The sequence below is a fragment of the Rhinichthys klamathensis genome, unplaced genomic scaffold (assembly GCF_029890125.1).
Source record: "Rhinichthys klamathensis goyatoka isolate OS25496 unplaced genomic scaffold, OSU_Roscu_1.1 h1tg000029l_1, whole genome shotgun sequence".
In the NCBI taxonomy this organism is placed as follows: domain Eukaryota; kingdom Metazoa; phylum Chordata; class Actinopteri; order Cypriniformes; family Leuciscidae; genus Rhinichthys; species Rhinichthys klamathensis.
The window spans coordinates 3,888,590-3,911,904 of NW_026606579.1; the positions used below are offsets into that span (position 1 = coordinate 3,888,590).

Genomic DNA, 23,315 nt, shown 5'->3' on the forward strand with positions numbered 1-23,315 from the left:
AAAGCCACGGATCATTTCATTTGCACTACTGGCGACGCCCCCCTGGACATGCATACACGACGCAAGGGCGCCCGCGCTACAAAACTAACATTTTTATTTAAAACATTGTCTTACCTGCAAAGCGACGCGCGAGTATCATCCCGCTGTCTATTCTTTTTCCTTTTTTCGCCCCCGACTCTTGGTGCCTTTCCGAGGCCATATCTGAGGTCGGTGTCTGCCAAATTTGACATTGATTGAGGCATAATCGAACAGACCACTGGGAGGTGGGGAAGGGGGCACCAGAGGGAGACGAAAAATGAGATTCACCTTTTTCTCGACTAATTTGGTCTAGGCCTATATTACTTTTGTATTGCTTTTGTATATTAACATGCTTTAGACATATTTTATTTGTTATTTATACTAGTAGCCTATTGTGATGATTTTTCACGACCCAGATTTTTTGGTGCCCCCCCAAGCACTTGGTGCCCTACGCGCAGCGCGTGATGTGCGTGTGCGGAGCGCCGGCCCTGGTATCATACATACATATAATAGAAATACACAGGGTCAGGCAGCAAGTATTAAAATTCATTAAATTAAGCTCATCATTTTGTCTTGTAAACCCTATTAAATGCAGACCCAGGTTATTTCAATTGTATGATTTACTGTAAAAAACAAAGTTATATATATATATATATATATACACACACTATTTGTATATAAATAAATTGCTGTAGTAATCAACATGTTACTCTAAATGGTGGCTTATTTTGTTCATGATCCTGATAAAATAAGCCACTATTTAGTGTCTTACTGCTGTATTTCTTTAATAAAAAATATATATATATAAAAAATTGGAAACCTGCTGGTAACCGCCATTTCTACAAAATCTGGCAGGATGATTACATGTGTATGCAACTGTAACACCAGTCCAAGTATTCGGTTACTCCACAAGTGTGGCTGTACGTGACGTTCTTGAAAACGGCTCTCTTGAACTGATGAATTAATCTGTCAATGGGAAGAAAAGTCAAAATAAAGTTACATCCTGATTCCGGACGATTAAAGAATCCAGTCACCAATTGGTTTCATTTACCCAAACTAAATCAAAGCCATAAAACTGACTCCAGTGTGATGAGATGGTGGAAAACCAGCAATAAGAAATGGAGACGGAGACAGTCTGATCACTGTAAAGCATGACTGATGCTGAGGGAACACGGGTTTGAAGCCACTGTGTGAGACCAAGAGAAGTAAAACTTACTGTGTCCACTACCTAGACAGCATTTTAAGGCAAAGGTGCACAACTGAAAAGTATCAAAGTTAACATTTTTTTGTGTGTGCGATGTATTTTTATTCTTAGAAACATGGTAACATCAGTCTCCAAAGCACTTCACAAAACTAGCAGTGTTGTAATTGTTTCGGTAATTGAAATAAAGCGAAAATAAAACCAATATAGATGAAAAACAAATGGTCTAGGCAACTAACTAAAATAAGTTGATTTATAAATAATGTTGAAGTACAAACATTTCTAAAGCTGAAATAAAAATAATTTAAAGTTAAATAAATAAACTTAAAAAAATGAAAACTGAAGAAGCTATTCAAAATATTGAATATATATATATATATATATATATGTGTGTGTGTATACACACACACACACACACACACATAGTATTACTTACCCTAAAGTACATGTTAATTAATATTACTCAGCACTTCCATTAAATAGGTTTGGTTTACGGTTAGTTGCATGTAATTATGCAGTATTTACTGTTATTATAACACTACGTGTAAGAAAGTCACTATAAAAATAAAGTGTTGCCTGAAATGACACTTGAAAGGTACACCATTTTTGTGGCACACGGAGATGTAGTGTTTTAAATCAATCGCTTCTTAGGTTCATTTTCATTTAGTACGTTGCCTTAAAATGCAGCTACCCATGCAGGGAGTAAACTAGAAAAGGCAGCTCATTAGATTTAGGAACAGAGCTGGAATCTGAGAACGAGTGTGTGTTACTACGAGAAGAGTGCACTCTTTCTCAGTGTCCATTAGCTATCGGATATGATATTTCTCTTTTCATCCCTCCCAACGGCTTCAATCAGACCCACACAAGCACGTCAGCTGTGAGAAACACGCGGGAGGCTCGTCAGGGGAGAGTGTGTGAGGGAATGGATGTAAATGGACCCTTACCTGCACTGCAGAATCAGAGCTGGAGTGAAATATGCTCTCTGTTGTGCTACAAACAGATTTAGGTCACTTGCTTACCTTCTCTTCAAAGGCCCTGGAGAGAGAACATTAGAGCTAATGGCATAACAGCGTGAAAACAAAGGAGTCGGATGCTTTGGGACCTGGAAAAGAAGTCTGAATACAGCCATACTGTAATAAAAACAGCATCTATGTGTGCAATATGATGGAAAATATTCCAGTAAGCCACCACAGCCCAAATATAATGTGATCGGTTTGATTTTTAAGCCCTTTGTTCCTCATAATCTTCAGTAAAGCCATGTAGAGTAACTGAAATTAAAGCAATATATGAATATTGCAAACACCACAATAACAACATTTAGAATTTCCACTGTAACTGTAAATCCAATTCAAACATGCTAGTACTAAATATCTTAGAAATTATTTCTGTCTAGAAGCACCTGGAATATTCAAAATCGCACATTGTATTCAGTGTTTGAGTCACCAAGCACAACTTGCCATCAGGAAATATGAGTTTAGACATTCTTTAGTGCAAATAATTCAATTGTGATACATACACATGCAATGTTAAAACATCAGAGAGCACCCTACCTATTTACATCCTGCTTCACAGAGGAATTAAAGTACACTATGGATGAGACATTAAATTTGCATAGTTGAGCAGAAATGAAAAAGAAAACATGGGGTAAACGGAAATTTACAGTAAATAAAAGTCATGCTGATTGAGCACGGAGTTCCTCCTTTTGAAGGGTGAAGAGGTATTTAGTTTGCCATAGAACTCATTCAAAACCAAATCATCTTATCAGGAAAGCCAAAACGTTTGGAAACCACAACACAAAAGCATGTGCCTTTTACCAAAACAGCAGCTTAAATGCTATTATGCAATATTAAAGGTTCCTAATTTAGTTTTGGAATCTCCTACAATAGGTTTACATGCTTCCCAGGTCAAAAAACACTTTAATTTTCTCATAAATGAAATGATTAGATAAACGATTCAGTCGCTCTAAATCCCGCTTTTCCAAGAGCCTACTCTGCTCTGATTGGTCACATGGCCCAGTCTGTTGTGATAAACACATGGATGTGTCTGAAACGAAACGCCTATTGCCCTAAGAAACCCTGTCCACAGGAGAATAATGATTTTAAACCCATTGCCTTAACTTCTGTTGTGATGAAGTGCATGGAAAAGGATGTCAGCCCATAGCTAGACCCCTATCAGTTCACATACAAACACTGATGATGCTACCCTCAGGGGTGCGTTAGTTCTCCAGTCCTGTTCACACCGTACACTAATGAATGACATGCAGTACTGCTAACAACGACACAGCTATCCTGGTCAGAATCAATTACATATAAACATGAGGTTCAGAACTTTGTCCAGTGATGTGACAAACATTCTCTGACCATCAACACAAAGAAAACAGTGGAGATGGTGTTTGACCCCAAATCCATTGGAGATCACTTAATGACCTCCTCAATGACCAGAATATAGCCCAGGTCAACTCTCAGATATCTCGGCATACACATTGACAATAAACTGAACATGGTAGAAAACGTCTGTAATAGGGTTCAACAGCGACTATATTTTCTTCGTAGGTTGAGGGTCTTCGGTGTTAACCAGAAAGTGTTGTTTCCATTCTACCATGCTGTAATTGAGAGCATTTTGCGGTATGGCATCTCAGCCTGGTTTGGCAATCTCGGTGTACAGCTGAAAGCCCAGATTACACGGCTAACACAGAGAGCCATGAAAATCATGGGAGTCAAGCAGCATCCCACACTCCAGGCTGTCTTTGAGGAAATAACCACCAGACAGGCCCAAAAAATTATCTCAGACCCCACTCATGTCCTTCAGCTTCTTCGTTCCTTTTAGGCGCAGGCTTAGTTGCTTTAAGAACTCCTTTGTCCCCGTCCATCAAAGACCTAAATGACAAATCAGCCAGAGGTTTACCCCTATAATGCTTTGGACTTTTGAATTTGACTATTACGATGATTACAGGTGTGTTGTATGACTGGCAGTGTTCATTTGGTTGGTTGACATCCAGTGTATGTACTGTATGCATGTATTATGTTACTTGTATTTAAACTGCAGACACTATATTGTATGCGTCCAAGACAAATTTCCTTCGGGAAAATAAGTCTAATCCTCTCCTATCCTATATCTGAATTCTAGCGCTTTAAACACAGTGATACGAACAGTAACGATGAAGCGGTTTTACCACATCAATTCCAGTGCGAGTCCTTCGGAATATGAAAAATGTACGTGCTTCGCAATGCAGAAAGCAGTATCTTTTCGACATGTCGACACTCACATGTTGCTTTTTAGCTAAAACTACAGTGTTTGAGGGTCAAAGTAGATGTTCGACAGCAGCCATAGGCTGGCATTATGCAAATTTGTTACAAACCTACAGAAACGAGACTGGAATTACTGACGACTTGAAACAGCAATTCAGAATCTATTCTTTATTTTAGGACACAACTTTATTTGCTGTGTACTTTGATCTTTAAAACTTTGCAGACCTTTTACATTCACAAACAGCTATATTACACACAGCATGAAAGGAAATATTCTAAAAGGCATAATAGGGGCACTTTAAACATTGTAAACCATTTTAAAATATCTGTTAAATAATAAAAGTGTTCTGAAGATAAGATGGCCAACACGCCCAATTCATTTTTGCAAGTAACTAAATTTGCAGTTACTTATTTTAGAGAAAATGTATTCTTAAAATGTAAATATGCTTAGAAGAACGAAGCCTTAGATTAAAATATTTTTTAGTTATTCACCTTTATTCTCTTGGTGGTTTAGCCCAGGTGTATTTTCAGTAGTTTCTCCAAAAATAAATAAAACAAACCAGTCATGTGCAGCTCTGATTATATAGTTTCTTTAGGACAAACAGTCCCATTGTGCGCACCGACAGACCGCAGCTGTTGTGTATTACTCGCAATTAAGATGTGCTTGTTACTCAGTGGTACCTTAAGACTATAAAAACTCATTTGGAAAGTCAAACACAGACCCAAATACAAACTACACTATGATTATATTCAATGCGAACATTGACTACAACTACACTGTCACATGAACACCAAAAAATGCAGCATGCATCTATTGCGTTAGACACAGAAAACTCTTATAATAGAATTAGAACATATGCAAACTCGACACTAAATGAAGACAAGTTCATTTAGCATGACGGAAAACCCATGTTATGTAAACTCAAAAGCAGACGGTCAGGTGTCCAGCAGGCATATTCAGAGGGCATGTGTGCACGTCTGACGCTGAGCTAAAGGTCCTGGCAGACGGCCTACACGTCAACGCTTGCAAATCTGCCCCAATAAAACGACTCCCAGATGCCCCTGGCCTCCTCACTGCTCATAAACAACAGTCCTGTGTGAGAAACACGAGGTTTATATGGGCTGGAACCAGCGTTAGCTGCAAACAAACAAACAAAAAACGGCTTTTTTTTTTTTATAGAATTTTCAGCTTTACTAAAAAAGACACAGTTATGATCTCTAAGTATGGGGAACAGGGAATTATTACATAATCTAAGAAGCACCATCATTATTGATCCTATAGTTATCCTATGTGCATTAGCCTAAACGCTAGTGTTAGCTTTAGCACCATTACATTGAGAGGTCTATACACTCCTTGGCTTGAGCAAATGCACAAACGGCGCACACGGAAGGACGAGAACATCCCATCATCCTCATCATCAGTAGGTGGAGCAGCAGTTAAAAGAGTCTGTGCACGTGTTCGGGAAAGAAAAAAAATCACTCCTTTTTTGATTCTCATACTAGCAAAAAATGGGAAGAAAAACACGCAAATATGTCTATGGAAGCATTCACATAATCCAAAACTATTTAGCTATCACATTCTGTACAATTATGTTTTCTGTCAGCCTGTGGCTTATTACGTCTATCTACAGTACAGTAAAATTTCCGAAGTACAAAAATATATTACAAATCTCCTGGAATATTTACATGGGCACTTTCTTGACCAAAAAAGAAAAGAAAAGGAAAAATAGTAATCAGGACTTGTAAGAGCTTGTCAGCAGATTTGAGGACGTAGGGAAGGAAAATTAAAACTTCAACCGTGGAACACAAGCCATCCTCCCAGATAGTTAAAAGTCCAGCATCGACAGAGTTCACAATTTTGTGCCTTTTTTCCCTCTTCAAGGGATAAAAACACACATTAAAAATTCACTGCATGCTTTGGCAGACTCTGAGCATTAAAAAGAAAAAAAGGGAGAAAGTGGGGGGGGGAGCAAAGGGGAAAAGAAGTCCCGTCTCAAAAGATCTGCGCGTCCACTTCGGTTTGGGTACGTCAGCAGGCACTGACAGAAGCCGCCCTCCCCACCCAGTCTTCTAGAAAAACATCCTGAAAACAAGCAGAACCTACTTTAGTACGACGCACACACACGCATATAAACGCACAACGACTCCAGAAAACACGTCATTTCCAATTGAATTTCTGTACCACAAACAGCATAACGATGCATAAAGCTGCTCTTCAGAGCACGCTAGACCCCTGAAGATGACGGGCATCTGTCCGTGCTCCTGTTATTCACCGTGGCACACCGTAGGCTGTGTGGGGAACTGAAGACATTAACATGCATGAATACATGCGCTTCTGCCCACAAAGCGTTCGCCTTGACCACATGCTCAGAATGCATCACATTCCACGCCAATGGAAGAGTCTGGGTAAACAAACTCCTACTAGAGTCTAATAAACATAGAAATGATGTATTACGGTCGATTAATGGTGGCTCTAACAATCCTGGAATCATGGTTTACATCTGTGGGAGAAGGTCAGAGGTGAGTTTAGAGTATCGGTGACCCAGGCGGATAGTATCGTCAGCTTTGATTAATTAGCATCTTCTCTTGGATCGAAGGTTATTTATTGATCTCCCACCCACATCCCCCTTGAGATCTCGAAGCCGGCGTGTTGCATGTTTAGCTTTGGAAAGCCCATTTCTCGTTGCAGTGACACCGGCGCCATCTACTGGAGAAATTCATGCCAACTTTTCAGCAGGAAAGCTGTCGCTCCCGTCTAGAACTTCAAAACACGTGGCCCACGGCGAGCTCAAACGAGGAAGAAGTCGACGGCTCCTTTGCTCTTAGCGTTACGGGTAAAGTTTAAGTGAGCTAATGTCACCTGTACACGTTGGGGTCCACTAGTACCGATGTGTCCTGAGGAAGCTGGGAGAGGTGGACCACTTTGGTCTTCAGCTGGGGACGGTCACTCTCGCTGACCCAAGCGTCTGGAAGTCTGTGCACATCAGAAAGACAGAGAAATATGGGTCATTTCTTGAAACAGTGCATTCAGAATAGCACATTACAAACTACTTTCAAAGAAAAGTAGAATGCAGTGTGCATTTGTGCTGAGCACATTGCATTGTGGGACATATTATTCTACAAAACCAGAGCATACTGCATAGTATACTATATCCTATAGTTTAATGCAATGCACTCAACATAGTATAGATGTCAAAATGTGCAATATGCAACATAATATACAAAATATATAGTGTGCTGAACTAATTGCATTGTGGGATATAGTATTCTACAAAACCAGAGCATGCTGCATAGAATAACATATTCTATAGTATAATGCAACACACTCACCATACTACATGTCAAAATGTGCAGTATACAAAATACAATGTCCCATATTTTGTAGTATGCTGTGCACATTGTATTGTGTGGACAGCCAGAGCTTACAGTGATGTGCAATAGCTTCACATAACATGAATAGTATGCAGTAAAGGGTTCAGTCAGGTACACTGGGACACTTTTTGATCAGTTACAGCCATTGCAAAAAGGGATACTAGTGTGCATACATGTAAATGTAAGCAGTATGCTAGTTTTTGATTCCAAACATAGCTTACATATAAATATTAGCATTTGCCAGATAACACACAGCCCTTCATTCCTCCAACACACATTCCACAATGAGATTATTAAAAACGCTTCTCTTTTCTCCCCTGTTATTTCATGGAGGAGCCTTGTTTGGCTCCGGCTTGTTGTGGTGACCCAGAAATCCACTTTAAACATCTCCCGAGACAGCATCTTCTTCTGTATTATCGCTGAGCTGACAAACATTCCTCCAGCTCAGATTGATGTCTGACTCGGAATAGCAGCGTGCACACGCACACAGTCCCGTGAGGAGGTTTGCATAAGTGTAAAGGTATGCAAGTATACCAATTATCACAACACGGACCATTTTAGCTGGCTGGGCGTAACACTTCAGTACAAATGTGCAATCAGCAAAAAGGTTCATTTACCATAGAAGTCATTTTTGGACACCACCAGTTAAATCCGAGAGAGGAGCTCAGATTTCGCTGCATTTACACTAAAACTGGTGAAATTACAGTGGGAATGTGAGAACGGCTACAGGTAACGTTCAAAGGCAAAGCCATGGAAATTGTCTAAGCCATGGAAATGTTGAGAGCAAGAGGATACCCTTTAAAAGTATTTGGGTTGGAGAAACTTCAAAAGACAGTTTGTTTCCAGGTGGGTGGCGATTCACTCAGGCCAGCACTCTTCAATCCATTAGACTTGACATTAATGTGGACATTTACCACATTAATCTGAATGCTCAGGTGGGTCTGATGCATCGCTGAACATGAGGACACAAGAAACTGAGAGTAAAGTGAAATAAACAACAGATGAGGAAGAAAAATGGATTTAGTAAGAAAAGGGATTGAGAGAAGTAAAGAGTGTAATAATATGAGAATGGAGGAGAGACAGGGAGTGATGGCATGTTAGCTACTATTTTTTAGATAAAGAAATTAACGTTAGGGATGTGACGGTGAGGATATTTTCCCACCGGTTAATCGACGTGTGACAACACCGGTAATACCGGTATCACCGGCAGGGCCATTTAAATAGCTAATTTAAAGGCAAACGTAAAATGCACGTGTTTGCACGGGCAGAACAGCACCAGTCACGTAACTGAAAACTATGAAAGCCGTGTGACCGGCCAACCAGTAAAAAAAAAAAATATATATATATATTAAAGAAATGATTCCCTCTGATTTTCTGTTTCATTAATAAAAGTTTGACTACTCGCAGCAGTCTCGCATGTGCTTTGAGCTCGTGTGAATTGCACGTAAAAAATGAAGTTAACGAACAATCTCGATCCATCAGGAAACGCCATGGTCGCTGAATTTCACTGCGCTTCATGAAGAGTTTTTCTTTTGCGTGAAGAAGCCGTTCGCCGGAGATGTGTTAAAGATAGAGGAGTGCATTCATGATTATTAGGCTACCGGTATAACAATCCTCCTGGCGCCGGGTCTGAGTGAGTAATTTACTCTCTTATCGTTCTTTGATTAACATAATGACACTTTAAGACCAGCCGCTGCTGACAGAGACGCGATCTGACATTCGTCCCATTTTCTCACAAATCTCTACGTTCATTTAAGACTTTATTTAAATCATTTAAGACTGATCTTATGAGGACACTCGACAAATCCGACATTTTGGCATAATTTGTGTGTGTTACGGTTTGTTCAAGCCCAAAAGAGAACTCGATACTGACGCGCGTCTTTACTATTTGTGTGTGTGTGTAATAGGCAGGACTTACAGCGTGGTCTCTTAGTCTTAAAAGCATTCACATTACAGTTTTTCTCCATTGGTTTGGCTCATTTCTTGAAACAGAAATTACATTCTCAAAACAACATGGACAAACCTCCAAACCACTTGGCAATTGTTCACACCAGAATTGAATTTCTCATTAATTTCATCAAATTGCAAATGTCTAAGTACATGTCTCAATGTCTCAGTACATCTTTGCAAATGATTAAGTACAGGTAGCCTACATTTAGCACAATTTCCAAGTGAATAGATCTTGTTGATCTAAACTGATTGTTGATTCTCAGTCTAATGGTTGTTCACTCCAAAACGTGTCAGCGTCATTTCATTGCATAAGTCATCACATGCACAATAGTCTGTTCAATTGTCAAAATTAGTCAAGAACATAATACCATGAATACCACATATGAATCCCTTGGAACACTGTAAGTTACTTTATGTGTGTGAATGATAATGGTTACAATTTCCTTGGCAGTATGAGTGTGTGATGTCAAACCTTGGATGTCAAACTCTTACCGTAAAATCCTATTTCTTTTTTTCAGTTTTATACACAATTGTATTCTGTTAGCTAGACTAAAATTAGTATAGTAACCATTGTCAATAAAGGAGGCTAAGGCTGAAAGGTGGACATGGGGGATATTTCAATGGTCCTCTGCATAGTGAGTGACAAAACATCTAAACATTTTGACTTGCAGGGCTTACACAATGCCATAGGGACGAAGCATTTTGGGGGCACTGACTGTTTAAATGAGAAAGAAATTTAGTTTTGACACATGAGTGAACTGTTTTGGGAGAGGTATGAGCTTTTGCAGGTGAACCATGGTGTTGTGCTGAACTGTAAGTCTGTTTTGCCAAATGATCTTAGAGTTTTGAGAATGTAATTTCTGTTTCAAGAAATGAGCCAAACCAATGGAGAAAAACTGTAATACGAGCGTGATCATACAACTCTAGTCAACGGGTAACAGAAAAAAACGGATACTTCGTAATTGCGTTAAATATTTTTTATTTTTTTGCGGTGCCGCGGTGGGCAAGTGATGAAACCGGTGTTGCGACTGAACACCGTGTAACACCGGTAACACCGACTACCGTAGCAAGACTAATTAACGTAAGCATAAAATTCCCCAATGATCAACACTTGGCTTGCCAAAATGTCTCATATAAAGAGCACATTGGGTCAGATACTGTATACAGCAATGTTCTAAAATTGATCTTCTATTTTTAGTCTGAGTAATGGAATGGAAGCGGCATCAACCACAACTTCCTTTGTGGCTCATTATTTGATCAGAACAACAAAGTTTTTATATAAAACTTTGTAATGCATAACAATGATCTGTTAATAACGTGATGAGAACTGGATACTAAAATTTCAAGACACAAGGTCATGTGACAAATGTAGCATACTACCGTCTGAAACAAATCAGCAGCATCTAAATATGCATACTTCACTACTATATAGTATGTGAAAGAGTATCTCTGAATTCACTGCATTCATAAAACAGCAGGCAAAAAGTACCTGGATGACCAACTAATTCCAGCGATAAATAGTACTATCCCATGAGGCCATGATAGAGGATTCGTGAATAGCAGTGAAGCGACGCAACCGACGCTGGAAGGTCATATTACAATAACAACATGATGGATGTAGTATGTCCATATTACATTCATACTGTATAGAAAATTCTTTATTTAACATGAATTAAGTACTTAATCAAAAGAAGTACAAAAGCCATTGTGTTGTATACTGTTTCACATAATTTTACTTTTTTTAATTATAAAAAAAAAATAATAGTAGCCAATTAGCATATACTGTGTAATGTGTAGTATGCTAGCTGTTCATTCTGCACACAGTCGTTGAGTTCATCTGTATCTCTGCACACCAGGAGACACACATGCTGGACGGAGGAATGCTAAACTTCTCCTTTGGGATTAATAACATCTACACAGTCAGCTGTAGATCAGTCTGTGTGTTTTTAAGGCAGTTAATGTGACTTAAGGAGCCTCAGAACCATCGGTTCGTGACGTATATCGGGTCGTACATGTGTGTTTTGAAGCATCAGTGCATAAGGCCACCCTCAGGTGGCTCCTGACTCATATAAACGGCTGACATTTAGTGCAGAGCCCTGAGGTGAGTGGTGCGCTTTCATATACTCACATGTCCTCCGGCGTCCAATGAAGCAGCACCTTCACCTTCCCAGAATCCTCCTTTCGCCTGGCAATCACCTGCTCAATTGCACACAATGAAAAGGTGTATGAGAACTCCTTATGGGTTAAATCCGTGCTACATCTACTGGCTGTGTGCTTGTAAAAGAAACTGATGGCTGCTGGTTAAATGGGACAGTTTTCATGGGGTTTTGGGAGCAACAGGCGAGGCTGTGAAGAGGAGGGCCTGTGCAGCTCATTAACAGTTTAATCAAAGACACAGGGGAGCAGCGGCGCAGACAGACGCTACTGGACCGTGAGAGCCAAGCAAGTCCCAAATTGAGCTTCATGGCTATGGAAAGCAGTCATGCTAATGACTAGTACACAAAGAAGAAACGCTTTCTCATGATTCAGCAATTCAAGACAGAATCTACACAAATTTCTCTAAAAACAAGTATATTTTCTATACTAAAGACATGGGCTGTGTTTGAAATGTAACACTAGTGCAGAATACGAAGTTGGTTGGTTGTAAATGTATTGCAATATCAGTTTTTCAGGCTATTAAATTGTAGATACAGATTCATTGAACAATATAATAAATACAAACATTGAATCAAATTTCAAGATTTAAAAGGGAATAAGACTAAATTTCATTTGTAATATTTTTTTCAAGGTTCTTCAAAGTTTTCCCAGATAAAACTCATCACTGCAGTGCTTGCTGTGCAGTTTATACTGCAAACAGGCTACTATTTAAAAAAAATAGCATGTGAAGCAATATGCAATGAAAAAAAAGAGCTCACTGTGTAATGTACAATGTGTACAGCAGAATTAGTATGCTAGCGATCCAGCTTGCTTAAGGACGTGAAGTGTGGGTACCCACCGTACTGTGAAACACGACGCTGTGGCCCTTGCCCTGGCTCTCAATATGGGTCGCCAGATTGAGGCAAATGGCACGATGCCGGATTGCATCCATGGTCTGAGCGTCAAAAAAGTCGTGAGGTCGCGCTGATGGGAGAAAACAGACTGGAGTTAGAGAGAAGGAGTTTTGAAACAAGAGCTGAATACGGATTAAAGATCAAAGATACACTGACACTTACGCAACGACCGACGCCGTTTGTACTTGAGTTTCCTCCGTTTGTTGATGCCCGCTTTGGAAGGCGACTCTTCCTTCACCTTGGTTTGGCTTGAGAGTTTGGAGGAATTCTGGGAGCTGAAGTGGGTTGGCACGTGGCGCGCTAGCCCCCCCTGGGAGGCGAAGGTGGCATTGCAACCGCCCACCACACACTTCACAGAGAGAGAGAACGGTCAGAGTAATTATAGTAAATGAAAAACTGGTATAGGGTTATAATTACAGGGTGAGTACTGTGGACAGCATTTTCATTGCAAAGCCAAACAAAAATATAGCAGTATGCAAAACGTTATACTAGTATTACAGTATGTACATGTAGGGTGCATGTTGCAAAAGATGAACCCTACGCGATGTTTTGAATTATGAATTATATTTAAAAAAAGAATTCTATACAGTAGTCAACATTTGAAGTGGATCAAAACTTATACATGAATTTTGAACAATACCTGTTCTTGTGGTAGGACAACTTTAACTTTTTTGATCCAATGTTGTTGACTACTGTATTATAAATTTAATGTGCATGTGTCTGTGCATGTGTGCAAAGAAGAGGCTGACCTTGAACGGTTTGTCTCCGCTGTGTGACAGCATGTGTCTCTGGAGCCAGCTTTGACTGGTGGATGGTGTGTTATACACCTTACAGCCTTTCCAAAGACACACGAAAACCTGCGGGGAACAGGTGTGCAAACAATGAGCAATGTAAGAATTTCACTCAGTACATCAAAAGCATACGCCTTAAAAAAGTAAACCTGAGAAAATATCTTTTTGATGCATGTTCTGTAGTACATAAAACAAGCATGCACACACACTGACCCCGCCGCGCTGTCCGTCCACGTGCACTCCGCGGATGTGTTCGGCCAGGTCCGGGCTGGTGTTGAACAGCATGTGGCACTGATCCCAGCAGCAGGGGTAAGATGAGCCCTTCGTGGAGGAGGAAGAAGTCCCACCGTGACCGTTCATCATAGCTGGAGTAGAACGACCACTGGATGCGATGCTCTCCATGTCCATGAGAGTACTGCTGATACTGAAACACACATAAATATGATTATTTTGATATACATATATAGGAAAGGTGCAACAATAATTGTTTTGCTGCCTGATATGACAGTAAACATGGACTTTATACAGTTATTGGTGCATCAAAAGCATTTTAATGCCCTTTTCATAATGTTTTCTGGATTAAATCCCATTGTAGTGTTGATTATTCGCTAAAAATATCCTTTTTAGCTCTGTATGCACAAAACTGGCCCTAGAAAAAACACACACACACACACGATGAACAAAGAGATTAAAAGTGACGAGTTGTGGCATCGATAAGCAGTACAACACAAAATAAAAATGGGGAAAGTTTGATTGAGTAGCGCGACTAATTTAGAAACTTTATCTCAATTTTTGATGCAAAATCAGCAATCCAGCGCCCACGTTATGAACCATGAGTCTTTGTGAACGGTAAATGAGGCCAGTGCACCTAACCGTGACACACACACGCTGTAACAGTAAGCTTTTGAGTGGGGGTTGTGCAGCTGTGCAGTGTGGGAGAGGACAGCGGTAAACTACCACAGTAAAGCCCCATGAACTCCAGTGATTGTGACTGAATGACTCCTGAGGGGAGAGGAGGGGCTCACACACACTTCCATCTGTTGGTTCCTTTCAGACTTCACTGCCCACAACTGACGCGAAATCCCAGGATGTGCCAGAGAACAGGATTCTGGGTAATAACAGAGACAAACTCCAACTGCCAGTCTGACTACCGATGAAGTGATAGTGTTTACATCGGCAACACACACAGGTACGTCAATGATTTTTTGCTGAAAATGGATTTTTACATTTTCTAAAGAATGCACATAAATGGTGCAGGCACTAAAATGTAATATTAGTATTATTATTTCCACGATTATAATAGCATGCTTGACTTAATTAGAATAGAATTGTAGACTTAAATAGAATTAAATGGATTAATATAAAATGGGTTACTAAACCGTTTGAATGTGAATTTTGAGTGGCAGGGATGACAGCGTTAGACCAGGTCTGGCATATGAAAGACATTAGCAATAGCATCAGTTTTTTTCTTCTGGAAGCTGTGGCTGTCTCGTTCAGCGCTGCACTCATGTGACACACTACAAAGGGTGTTAAAACCTCACACACACATACCGCTCGGTCCAGCTGGCTGATCAACGTACACTGAGAATCTAACTCAGAAAACTGTGCCAAAACCTGCTTAAGTGGACAAGCAAACAATTAACACCTGCTTTTACTCAAACGTCCCATCCAGTGGAGTTCCCCTCCACCAGATCTCTCGAAACTCGTTTGCTCTTTCACATATTTAAACTGGCACATTCTGGTCTGGTGTTTGGCATCCCTGACATTAAACCTTGATTTCTAGAGCATAACCACACAAATTTTGGTCTGTTCCTCACATGAAGCTTATCATATGACTTGGAATACAGTGCTCATGTCATTTGGAATATTTTTACCCAGTCCACAAAGAAAAGTGCAAACAATTCACCTAACAGTATCTCTTTAACAGTATGAAAAACTATTGATACAACTTTACAATAAGGCCCCATTACTTACATTTACTTTTATGCATTTGGCAGACGCTTTTATCCAAAGCGACTTACATTGCATTTCAAGGTTCACAGATTTACATTCTTATCAATTCTTAATGCAATACTTAATGCATTAATTAAGGAATATTTTTGTTACACTATTTATTAATGTTTGTTATTAATAATACAACTGTTCATTATTAGTTCAGGTCAATTAAATAACATCAACAGACAACTTTTGATTCATAGTATATTAGTAAATAATGAAATGGATTAATAAATGCTAAGTATTTTCAATTGTTAGTTAACATTAATGTTAATAAATTGAACCTTATTGTAAAGAATTACTAAACCATCAGCTAAATAACAAAACCATTTATCATCAATATGACTTGTTGTGATGAATAACCTGGGCTACTTGTGGATCTGAAGACAATGAACAAACATTTCCAAAAGCTACACTATAAAGGCATGACTTTAGTCTTATCTGTCAGTTGTCGTGTGGTCTGGGTCATACTCTCCCAGATGTCCCGCACAAAAGTTACATTCAACCCCTCCAGCTGGCCGAACAGCAGGGCTCAGGGCCTCCACTCGGATCTTAAGAGCTTTATTCCCACCAAAAGCTCAACGAAAACAGCACGTCTGGCACAGAGCAGGGATTCCCATCCACACACACATTCCCTCTTTCTCCAGCCTCCACCGCTGGGCTGACCTGATACATTGTGCTCACTGTGATTCGTTCCACCGTGCCTGCAGATCCTCTATGGAGATTTCCCATGTGCTGTGTGTGTGTGTGTGTGTGTGTGTGTGTGTGTGTGTGTGTGTGTGTGTGTGTGTGTGTGTGTGTGTGTGTGTGTGAGCCAGGCCGTCGACCAGCACACTCGAAACCCCATGGAGGATGAGGAATACATATCCTCCTGCCTTTAGAGTAATACAAATAATAAAAGAGCCACCCTAGTATGATGAGTGCCATTAAACACTGGCACAAACACACCCATGTCACCCTGGGGATGTGGAAAGATGGCGAAAGGTCTCATGGTTCGCAGCGTAAAACCAGTTCAAAGCAATATGCATTCGGTTTGATAAGGAAGGCAGTCACAAAACCAGGCCGACGTCAACTTCCAGAGAAACCAAGGCCTGATGCTGTGACTGATTTAAACTGATGGATATTATCCAAAAATACTGATTTAACTGCACTGACTGTATCACATGAGAACAAAACTTGAACTGAATAAATCACACTATTGTCTTCTGCTTTATAAATGAAGCAACTTTTTTCAAACTGATAAAGTTTGCAACATCCACACGTTATTGAACTGAACTGAACCACTCGGGCTGAATAACGACACTAGTATAGTCTGAATCAAACTTGTTTCATAATTAATGAACTTTACACTTATTGAACTGAATAATGACATTACAGGTGATTTACAGCGGAATTTGAACTCTTTAATACTTAATAAGTTTGCATTATTAATTCTTTCTGTTACTTTCCTGTTCATTACTGTGACGCTGCTTTGAAATCCTTGCTTTTGTACAAAGTGCTATTAAAAATAAAGGTAAGATGACTTGACAAATAACTGATTGTGATAAGCTTTAATCGTTCTGAAATGGCTGAGGCTAAACATTTCACTTTCATTGGATCTTTCTTCTATACACGGAAGGTGAACGTTCACCCAGTCATTCTGACTAACATCTCCTCTTGTGTTTCTATGAAGGATTACTGCTGTGAACAAATAAACTCTGGGATAATGAGTTACTGCGGTGCCAAGAGACTCAGAAATAAGGTTCATATACACCTGGGATTGTTGACAGATTGATATTTTCCATGGTCGATGCAAACACAGAGCTAAAACCTGTTCACATCAAGTACAATCACTACACAAATAAGTAACATATCGCTCTGTAAAGTGCTGTTTGCTGCTTTAAATGCTCAAGCTGAATTCTGATTGGCTGTCAATGTTTTTATCGTTCATCAGCTGGAAAATGTTTTTATCGCTCTGAAAGTGATACGAAATCGTTCCTCCGTGCCGTTATTGTTATATTTTTTATGTGAACTCTGCTATTCTTTTACATTTACAACGATTTTCAGAACGATATCTTTATCGTTATAGTTATCGTCCTAGGTGTGGACAGGCCTTTTTACAGTTGTTCAAGTAAATCCAGAACCAATTTTGATGTTTTTGTTTTGGGTTTCTAAAGACAAACGCCCAACAACCGTTCTTGTAGGTGAAGTAACTTATGAAATGAGTTTTGTTTCAATAATTAACCGACGACTTTGCCATTTTCAGTGTGATAAATGAAGCTTATAAATACACAAGCAACCATTTAGATTACAAAACAACTCTGCATGAATAAAACTAATAATAGCAATGAGAAGAGACTTAAATATTGATAGTTAATATGCTCACTACTTTAATAACTGATACACAGAAACAATTTTAATGGTTTTATTTCTGCTTTTTGACATTAGACATAAACCTATGTTTATCAGACACGTACATTTGGGTTTATGACATAGCCTACACAATATTTTCAAGTGTATGACAACTGATTTGCAGAATAGATATTATTTGTTGCATTTCTGCTTTTAGAACATAGTAATAAACGTTCATTAGAGACTACACTTTACTCCTTACTAATAATAATTAATAATTGTGTTATTTATGCCATAATTGATTTGTTTTGTGATTTGTGATCCTCTCTAATTGTTCAGCAACACATTTCTCGCTTGAGAGAGTGGAGTAATGATCTAAACAGCGCGCGAAAGGCGTGATTTATCACCAGAACTAATATTAAACGACAAATAATTCGGGTGATGGGTTCTCACACACACACACACACACACACACACACACACACACCTGTCCTCCGAGTCCATGCGGCTGAGCGGTTCTCCGTCCGACGACGAGCTCATCATCTCCAGGCTCGCGCGCCTCTTCAATCCTCCGCCGGCGCCGCTGACGTTTTTCTCCGCCGGTGAAGACGCATTTTCATCCCCTCTTTGTTCTCCTTTTATCTGCTCCACCGTCCCGTCTGCGCTACCGGGGCTCTTCTGCGGCTCTTTCTCCGGCTCCGCTTCCGTCTCGACATCCTCGTCGTTACCGCCGTCTTCCCGCGTGGTTTCCACCGGGCTTTGTTCGGTAGACTGGTGTCCGTTTAGCTTCTCGTCCGTCTGCACTCCGTCCATCTTAACGGCCGGTTCCGGATCGGCGGCGCGCAGGCCCGACTCGCTCCCATCGCCGTTTTGTTCGCTCTGGTTGGCCGACTCTTGCTCGAAACCGTCAGAAGTCGTCGAAGCCATCGGGTTCCGCTCGTGTGCTTGCGGTCTGGCCGGGTTTAAGCGACGGGAAACGGGTGAAACGCGAAGACTTTCGGCAACCGGACGGATCGTGGAACTGGAGGTTGATCGGGGACGCGCGGGGAGGAGCGAGCGTGACGTCAGCGCTTATTATGAGTGCCTCCACGTGCTCGCAACACCAAATATCCAAAATGAAGTTGCAAAGTTTTAATTATTTAATGTCTGACTGACCTTGTAATATTGTTAATTTTAATTCAAAATGAGGTCTTAATCTCAAAATCCTTTTATATTTATTTACCCTCATTTCTTTAAGACAGCATTGGTGTTATAAAACACCATAAAGATACTTTTAAGATGCAAATCTAAATTTCCGTCGTTATTTGAACGTTTCCTCGAAAATATGGTTGAATAAAAAATAAAAACAAGAATTTAAATAAAATTTGTCTAGATTCATTAATTTATAGTCGTACATTTTTTTTTCTGAAACGGATATATACCGGTAATGATCGAATTAAAAGGCTGAGAATATATTTGTAAAAATATATATTTTCCTTGAGTACGTTTGGAAATTAAAAAAAAAAAGTTTACGTTGTACATTCACAACGTATTTACGATTTTTGTACTCGATGGTTACACCACGTGACATTTAATTAAAATGTTTGTAGAAATATTTGATATTTAACATTATAGAAATACGTTACTATAAAATTAAAATGTGAGGAGTATGTGTTAGTAAATAAATAAATAAACCCGTGTGATAAGATGAAACTCGTGTTAGTAAATAAATAAACCCGTGTGATAAGATGAAACTCCAGCGGAAGAATCATGTTTTTATCTGATTCCGGTCTTATTGTTGGGCGTGTTTACCGCATTACCACACGAATCTAGTTAAAAGTTTTTTTTTACAGTCTATGGTTAAAAACTGGAAAATATCACGAGTCTCTTCCTGGAAATCATCACTAGATGGCGTCAGTTTCCTGTTGGTTGGATTTTACACACTGGAATCAAAATCCAGATCCTCAGTTTTTCATGCAAATCATGCATTGCTTGTGATTCGAGGCCAAAACTAAATATTTTCACAACATTAATGTTTCATTATTACTGAACATTTATGAAACACTCAGCATTAGAAAGCATTTGTTTTACACATCATGACCAGCAGAGGGCGCCATTAGTCATATTGTGTTGCAATACTGCATCCAACCACCAGATGGTGCCAAAACACCGAGTTAAATAGGTGATTAATTAACACGGATGATTTTACACTTCATCATTATTCGTGGAATTATTCCATTATTCTTGCTTTGAATAAGACGATACATCAATAAATGTAATGGATGAACAGGTCACACTTGATTAATTTACACACATAAGTGCTCGTCGATTTCATAATGACTGAGATGGCCAATCAAATTAAATCATGCGGGCAGAAGCGAATTTCAAATATTAAGCAGCACAACCGTTTCCAACATTGATAATAAATCATCATTAGAATGATTTCTGAAGGATCATGTGACACTGAACACTGGAGTAATGATGCTGAAAATTACATTTACTCTATATTCACACAGAAAACAGTTCTTTTAAATTGTAATAATATTTCACATGAGTTTTTTCTGTATTTTTGATAAAATAAATCCAGGCTTGATAGTGGTAGTGCATGAAAAACCCAATAATGTTGTGCAAATCAGAGGAAAAAAAGGAATCAAAAGCTCTTCGCATATATAAGAACATCAACATTTATTTCACATGATATAAAACAGATGAAATATGAACATTTGCATATTGACTCTGATACATAACCTCTTCTGCATCTCCGCTCTGCACATTGTATGGTGTACAGTATATACATCATGAACTTTACAGTTTATACATTAAAGTGAAACACCAAACCCTGCTTATTGCTTTTTTCAACTCTTTTAAAACGGCCACTTCTCATGTGCTAAAGCCAAACTCTGTAATACTCTTCTTTAAACTGTAATACTCTGTACTCTTCTCTCTATTTAAATATATCTCAGCCATAGAAAAATAAAACGTAAGCTGGAACATTCATGAGTGTGTCGGGGAAACAGTGTGGTGGCTATTGCGAACTATCCAACATACAGATCATTTACAAATCCTGTCGATCGGCACCTTTACAGTTGTACATCGTTTATACACAAATCGTCTGATATCAAAAAAGAAACGATGGGTGTCGTACAGTGCAAAAGATATGAGTACTAAAATCGCGTCGAGAACACTAGGTAAAACCGGGAGCGATTGATTAAAATCCATATAAAACAAGCGAACGATGAACCTCGGCAGCTTGAGGAAAGTGAGCGTGTGTTTATGGTCTCTACTTCCTGTTTTTAGTGAGTCTGGGTGCTGTGATACATCAAAATAGCACCTGCTCACACATTACACTCAATCTAACAGAAGAAAACTCAACAGTAGCAATAGAAATAATCATCACTAGAAGTCAATCCTTTCCCCATGGGTTGAACTAAGGCCTGGACGTCGCTGTGTTCGTGTGGGTCAGCTGATGATGATGATGATGATGATGATGATGATGTGGGACGTCCCCTCACACGCTGCGGGTCACTGATGACGGTGGAGGGGCTGCTGGACACACAAAATCACAGTTTACACACTTGCATGTATTAATGCAGAGCGCTGCACATGACACGCGGACAAACATATACTGTATATATACACTACCGTTCAAAAGTTTGGGGTCAGTGAGAATTTTATTTTTATTTTTTGGAGGAAAGAAATCAATACTTTTATTTATCAAGGACAGTAAAGACATTTATAATGTTACAAAAGATTCTATTTCAAACAAATTCTGTTCTTTTGAACTTCCTATTCATCAAAGAATCCTAAAAACTGTACAACTGACAGACCAACAACTGTTTCAACATTGATAATAATAATAAATGTTTCTTGAGCATCAAATCCTCATATTATACTGATTTGTGAAGGATCATTTGACACTGAAGACACTGACACTGGTGATGCTGAAAATTCAGCTTTGATCACAGGAATAAATTACACTTTACTATATATTCACACAGAAAACAGCTGATTTACACTGGAATAATATTTAATACTATAACTGATTTTTGTTGTATTTTTAATTAAATAAGCGCAGCCATGGTTAGCAGAAGAGAATTCTTTTAAAACTATTTAAAATCGTACCGACCCCAAACTTTTGAACGGTAGTGTATATAAATAGTTTCCGCTAGAAAAAAATGGTGCCGGTCAAAGTGACCGGCAGAGGTTTCGTTTAACGGACATTTTGATGAAATGCCGGTCAAATATCGCCTCTTAATTAGTCAAGCTGAGGAAAACTGGAGGCAGGCTATGTAACTTAAAAAAGGACATAATCAGGCCGTATAGAATGCAACATGTTATTATTAGCCTAACTTTCAAATAGATGGAAAAAAACATGTAAGTCCGATTGGCGTCAATCAACACCAATTGTTTTTTACTATGGTTTCACACACATTCACTTTTTGAAACATTGAGGCACGGATGTACCTAACACAAATAAATAAAACATCTCCAGTTAACTAGCAGATCATTCATTTAGCTCGCTATTAAATAAGAGATCTAGCGCTAAAATCAGTTGTTTTTGAAATCAAGCTGAGCGCTCGTGTCCGCTGCTATCAGTTGCATGGACGACGCGCTGCGCGAGTTGCGCAATCTTCACTCGGACGCGCGTTTCAATCTATCGCCGTTGCGGACAGGCGAATAGAGCAGCACATACAATTTATACAAGACGAAATAAACTTTAAAGAAAGGCTTTACAAAACTTAATAAGTGGTCAAAATCTGACCCATTCCAAATGTTTTCCGATATATAGGTCATCTTATGATCCTATCTTACTCATCTCATGCGGTTCTCTTTTCATATAGGCTAATCAACATAGATGAAATAAAAAAATAATAACATTATATAATTTATAAATATGAAACGTATGTTTAAGTTTTTTTACTTATAATAAGGGTCACACCGCTCCGCTTTGCTCACATGCTCTGGTGTGTAGCCTAATGCATGTGTGTGTGCATGTGGTGGAGGGGTGCGATTTTCGAATAATAATCAACCCAGCGATCTTCCAATATTATTTTTGCTTGAAAATTTCGTTTTGTATAAATTGTATCTTAATTTTAATCAATGTTTCATCAACAAATTTGCCTGGATTAATAAATAAGAAGCAAATATAGTGGACGTTATAATCAGGACGGAGGCGCCGGCGCGTGCACACTTCTCTCTATAGGCGCGTTCACTACTGCGAAGATGGCGAGTCTGCATCGTCAACTTTATCAATTTATCAATAATTCAAATGTTTCATGCATAGGCCTAATCATTACTTTCGCCGGTTTTGTGTCAAGCTTTATTTCAGGTGTTGCGTGATATCTCTGCGCCCAAGTAGCAGTGCTTCGCCTGTGCTTCC

General features: G+C 39.2%; 2 protein-coding genes across 33 annotated transcripts in view; both read right to left on the reverse strand.

Moving 5' to 3' along the window:
• The window catches only part of LOC130080023 (zinc finger protein AEBP2), a 171,029-nt gene extending 152,007 nt beyond the window's left edge, over positions 1-19,022 (reverse strand). The window contains exons 1-8 of one of the 4 annotated variants that reach the window (XM_056245298.1): positions 18,444-19,022; positions 13,844-14,054; positions 13,589-13,696; positions 12,996-13,188; positions 12,785-12,909; positions 11,918-11,985; positions 7,328-7,441; positions 5,632-6,550 (exon numbers count right to left, since the gene is read on the reverse strand). In XM_056245298.1, coding sequence (XP_056101273.1) covers positions 6,538-6,550; positions 7,328-7,441; positions 11,918-11,985; positions 12,785-12,909; positions 12,996-13,188; positions 13,589-13,696; positions 13,844-14,054; positions 18,444-18,883 — 1,272 coding nt within the window. In that variant the 5' untranslated portion in view covers positions 18,884-19,022 and the 3' untranslated portion in view covers positions 5,632-6,537. Of the gene's footprint in view, positions 1-5,631; positions 6,551-7,327; positions 7,446-11,917; positions 11,986-12,784; positions 12,910-12,995; positions 13,189-13,588; positions 13,697-13,843; positions 14,055-18,443 lie in introns of those variants that run through there. The other 3 variants (XM_056245296.1, XM_056245297.1, XM_056245294.1) reach the window with 3 other exon arrangements.
• Positions 19,023-20,603: 1,581 nt separating this feature from the next.
• Positions 20,604-23,315, reverse strand: part of plekha5 (pleckstrin homology domain containing, family A member 5) — a 143,023-nt gene continuing 140,311 nt past the window's right edge. For 26 of the 29 annotated variants that reach the window (XM_056245342.1, XM_056245341.1, XM_056245330.1 and 23 more), the window contains one exon: positions 20,604-21,481. Coding sequence is in view for 2 of the 29 variants with exons in the window: in XM_056245318.1 (XP_056101293.1) it covers positions 21,444-21,481 (38 nt within the window). In the remaining 27 variants the exon portion in view is untranslated. The remainder of the gene's footprint in view (positions 21,482-23,315) is intronic. The other 3 variants (XM_056245337.1, XM_056245320.1, XM_056245314.1) reach the window with 1 other exon arrangement.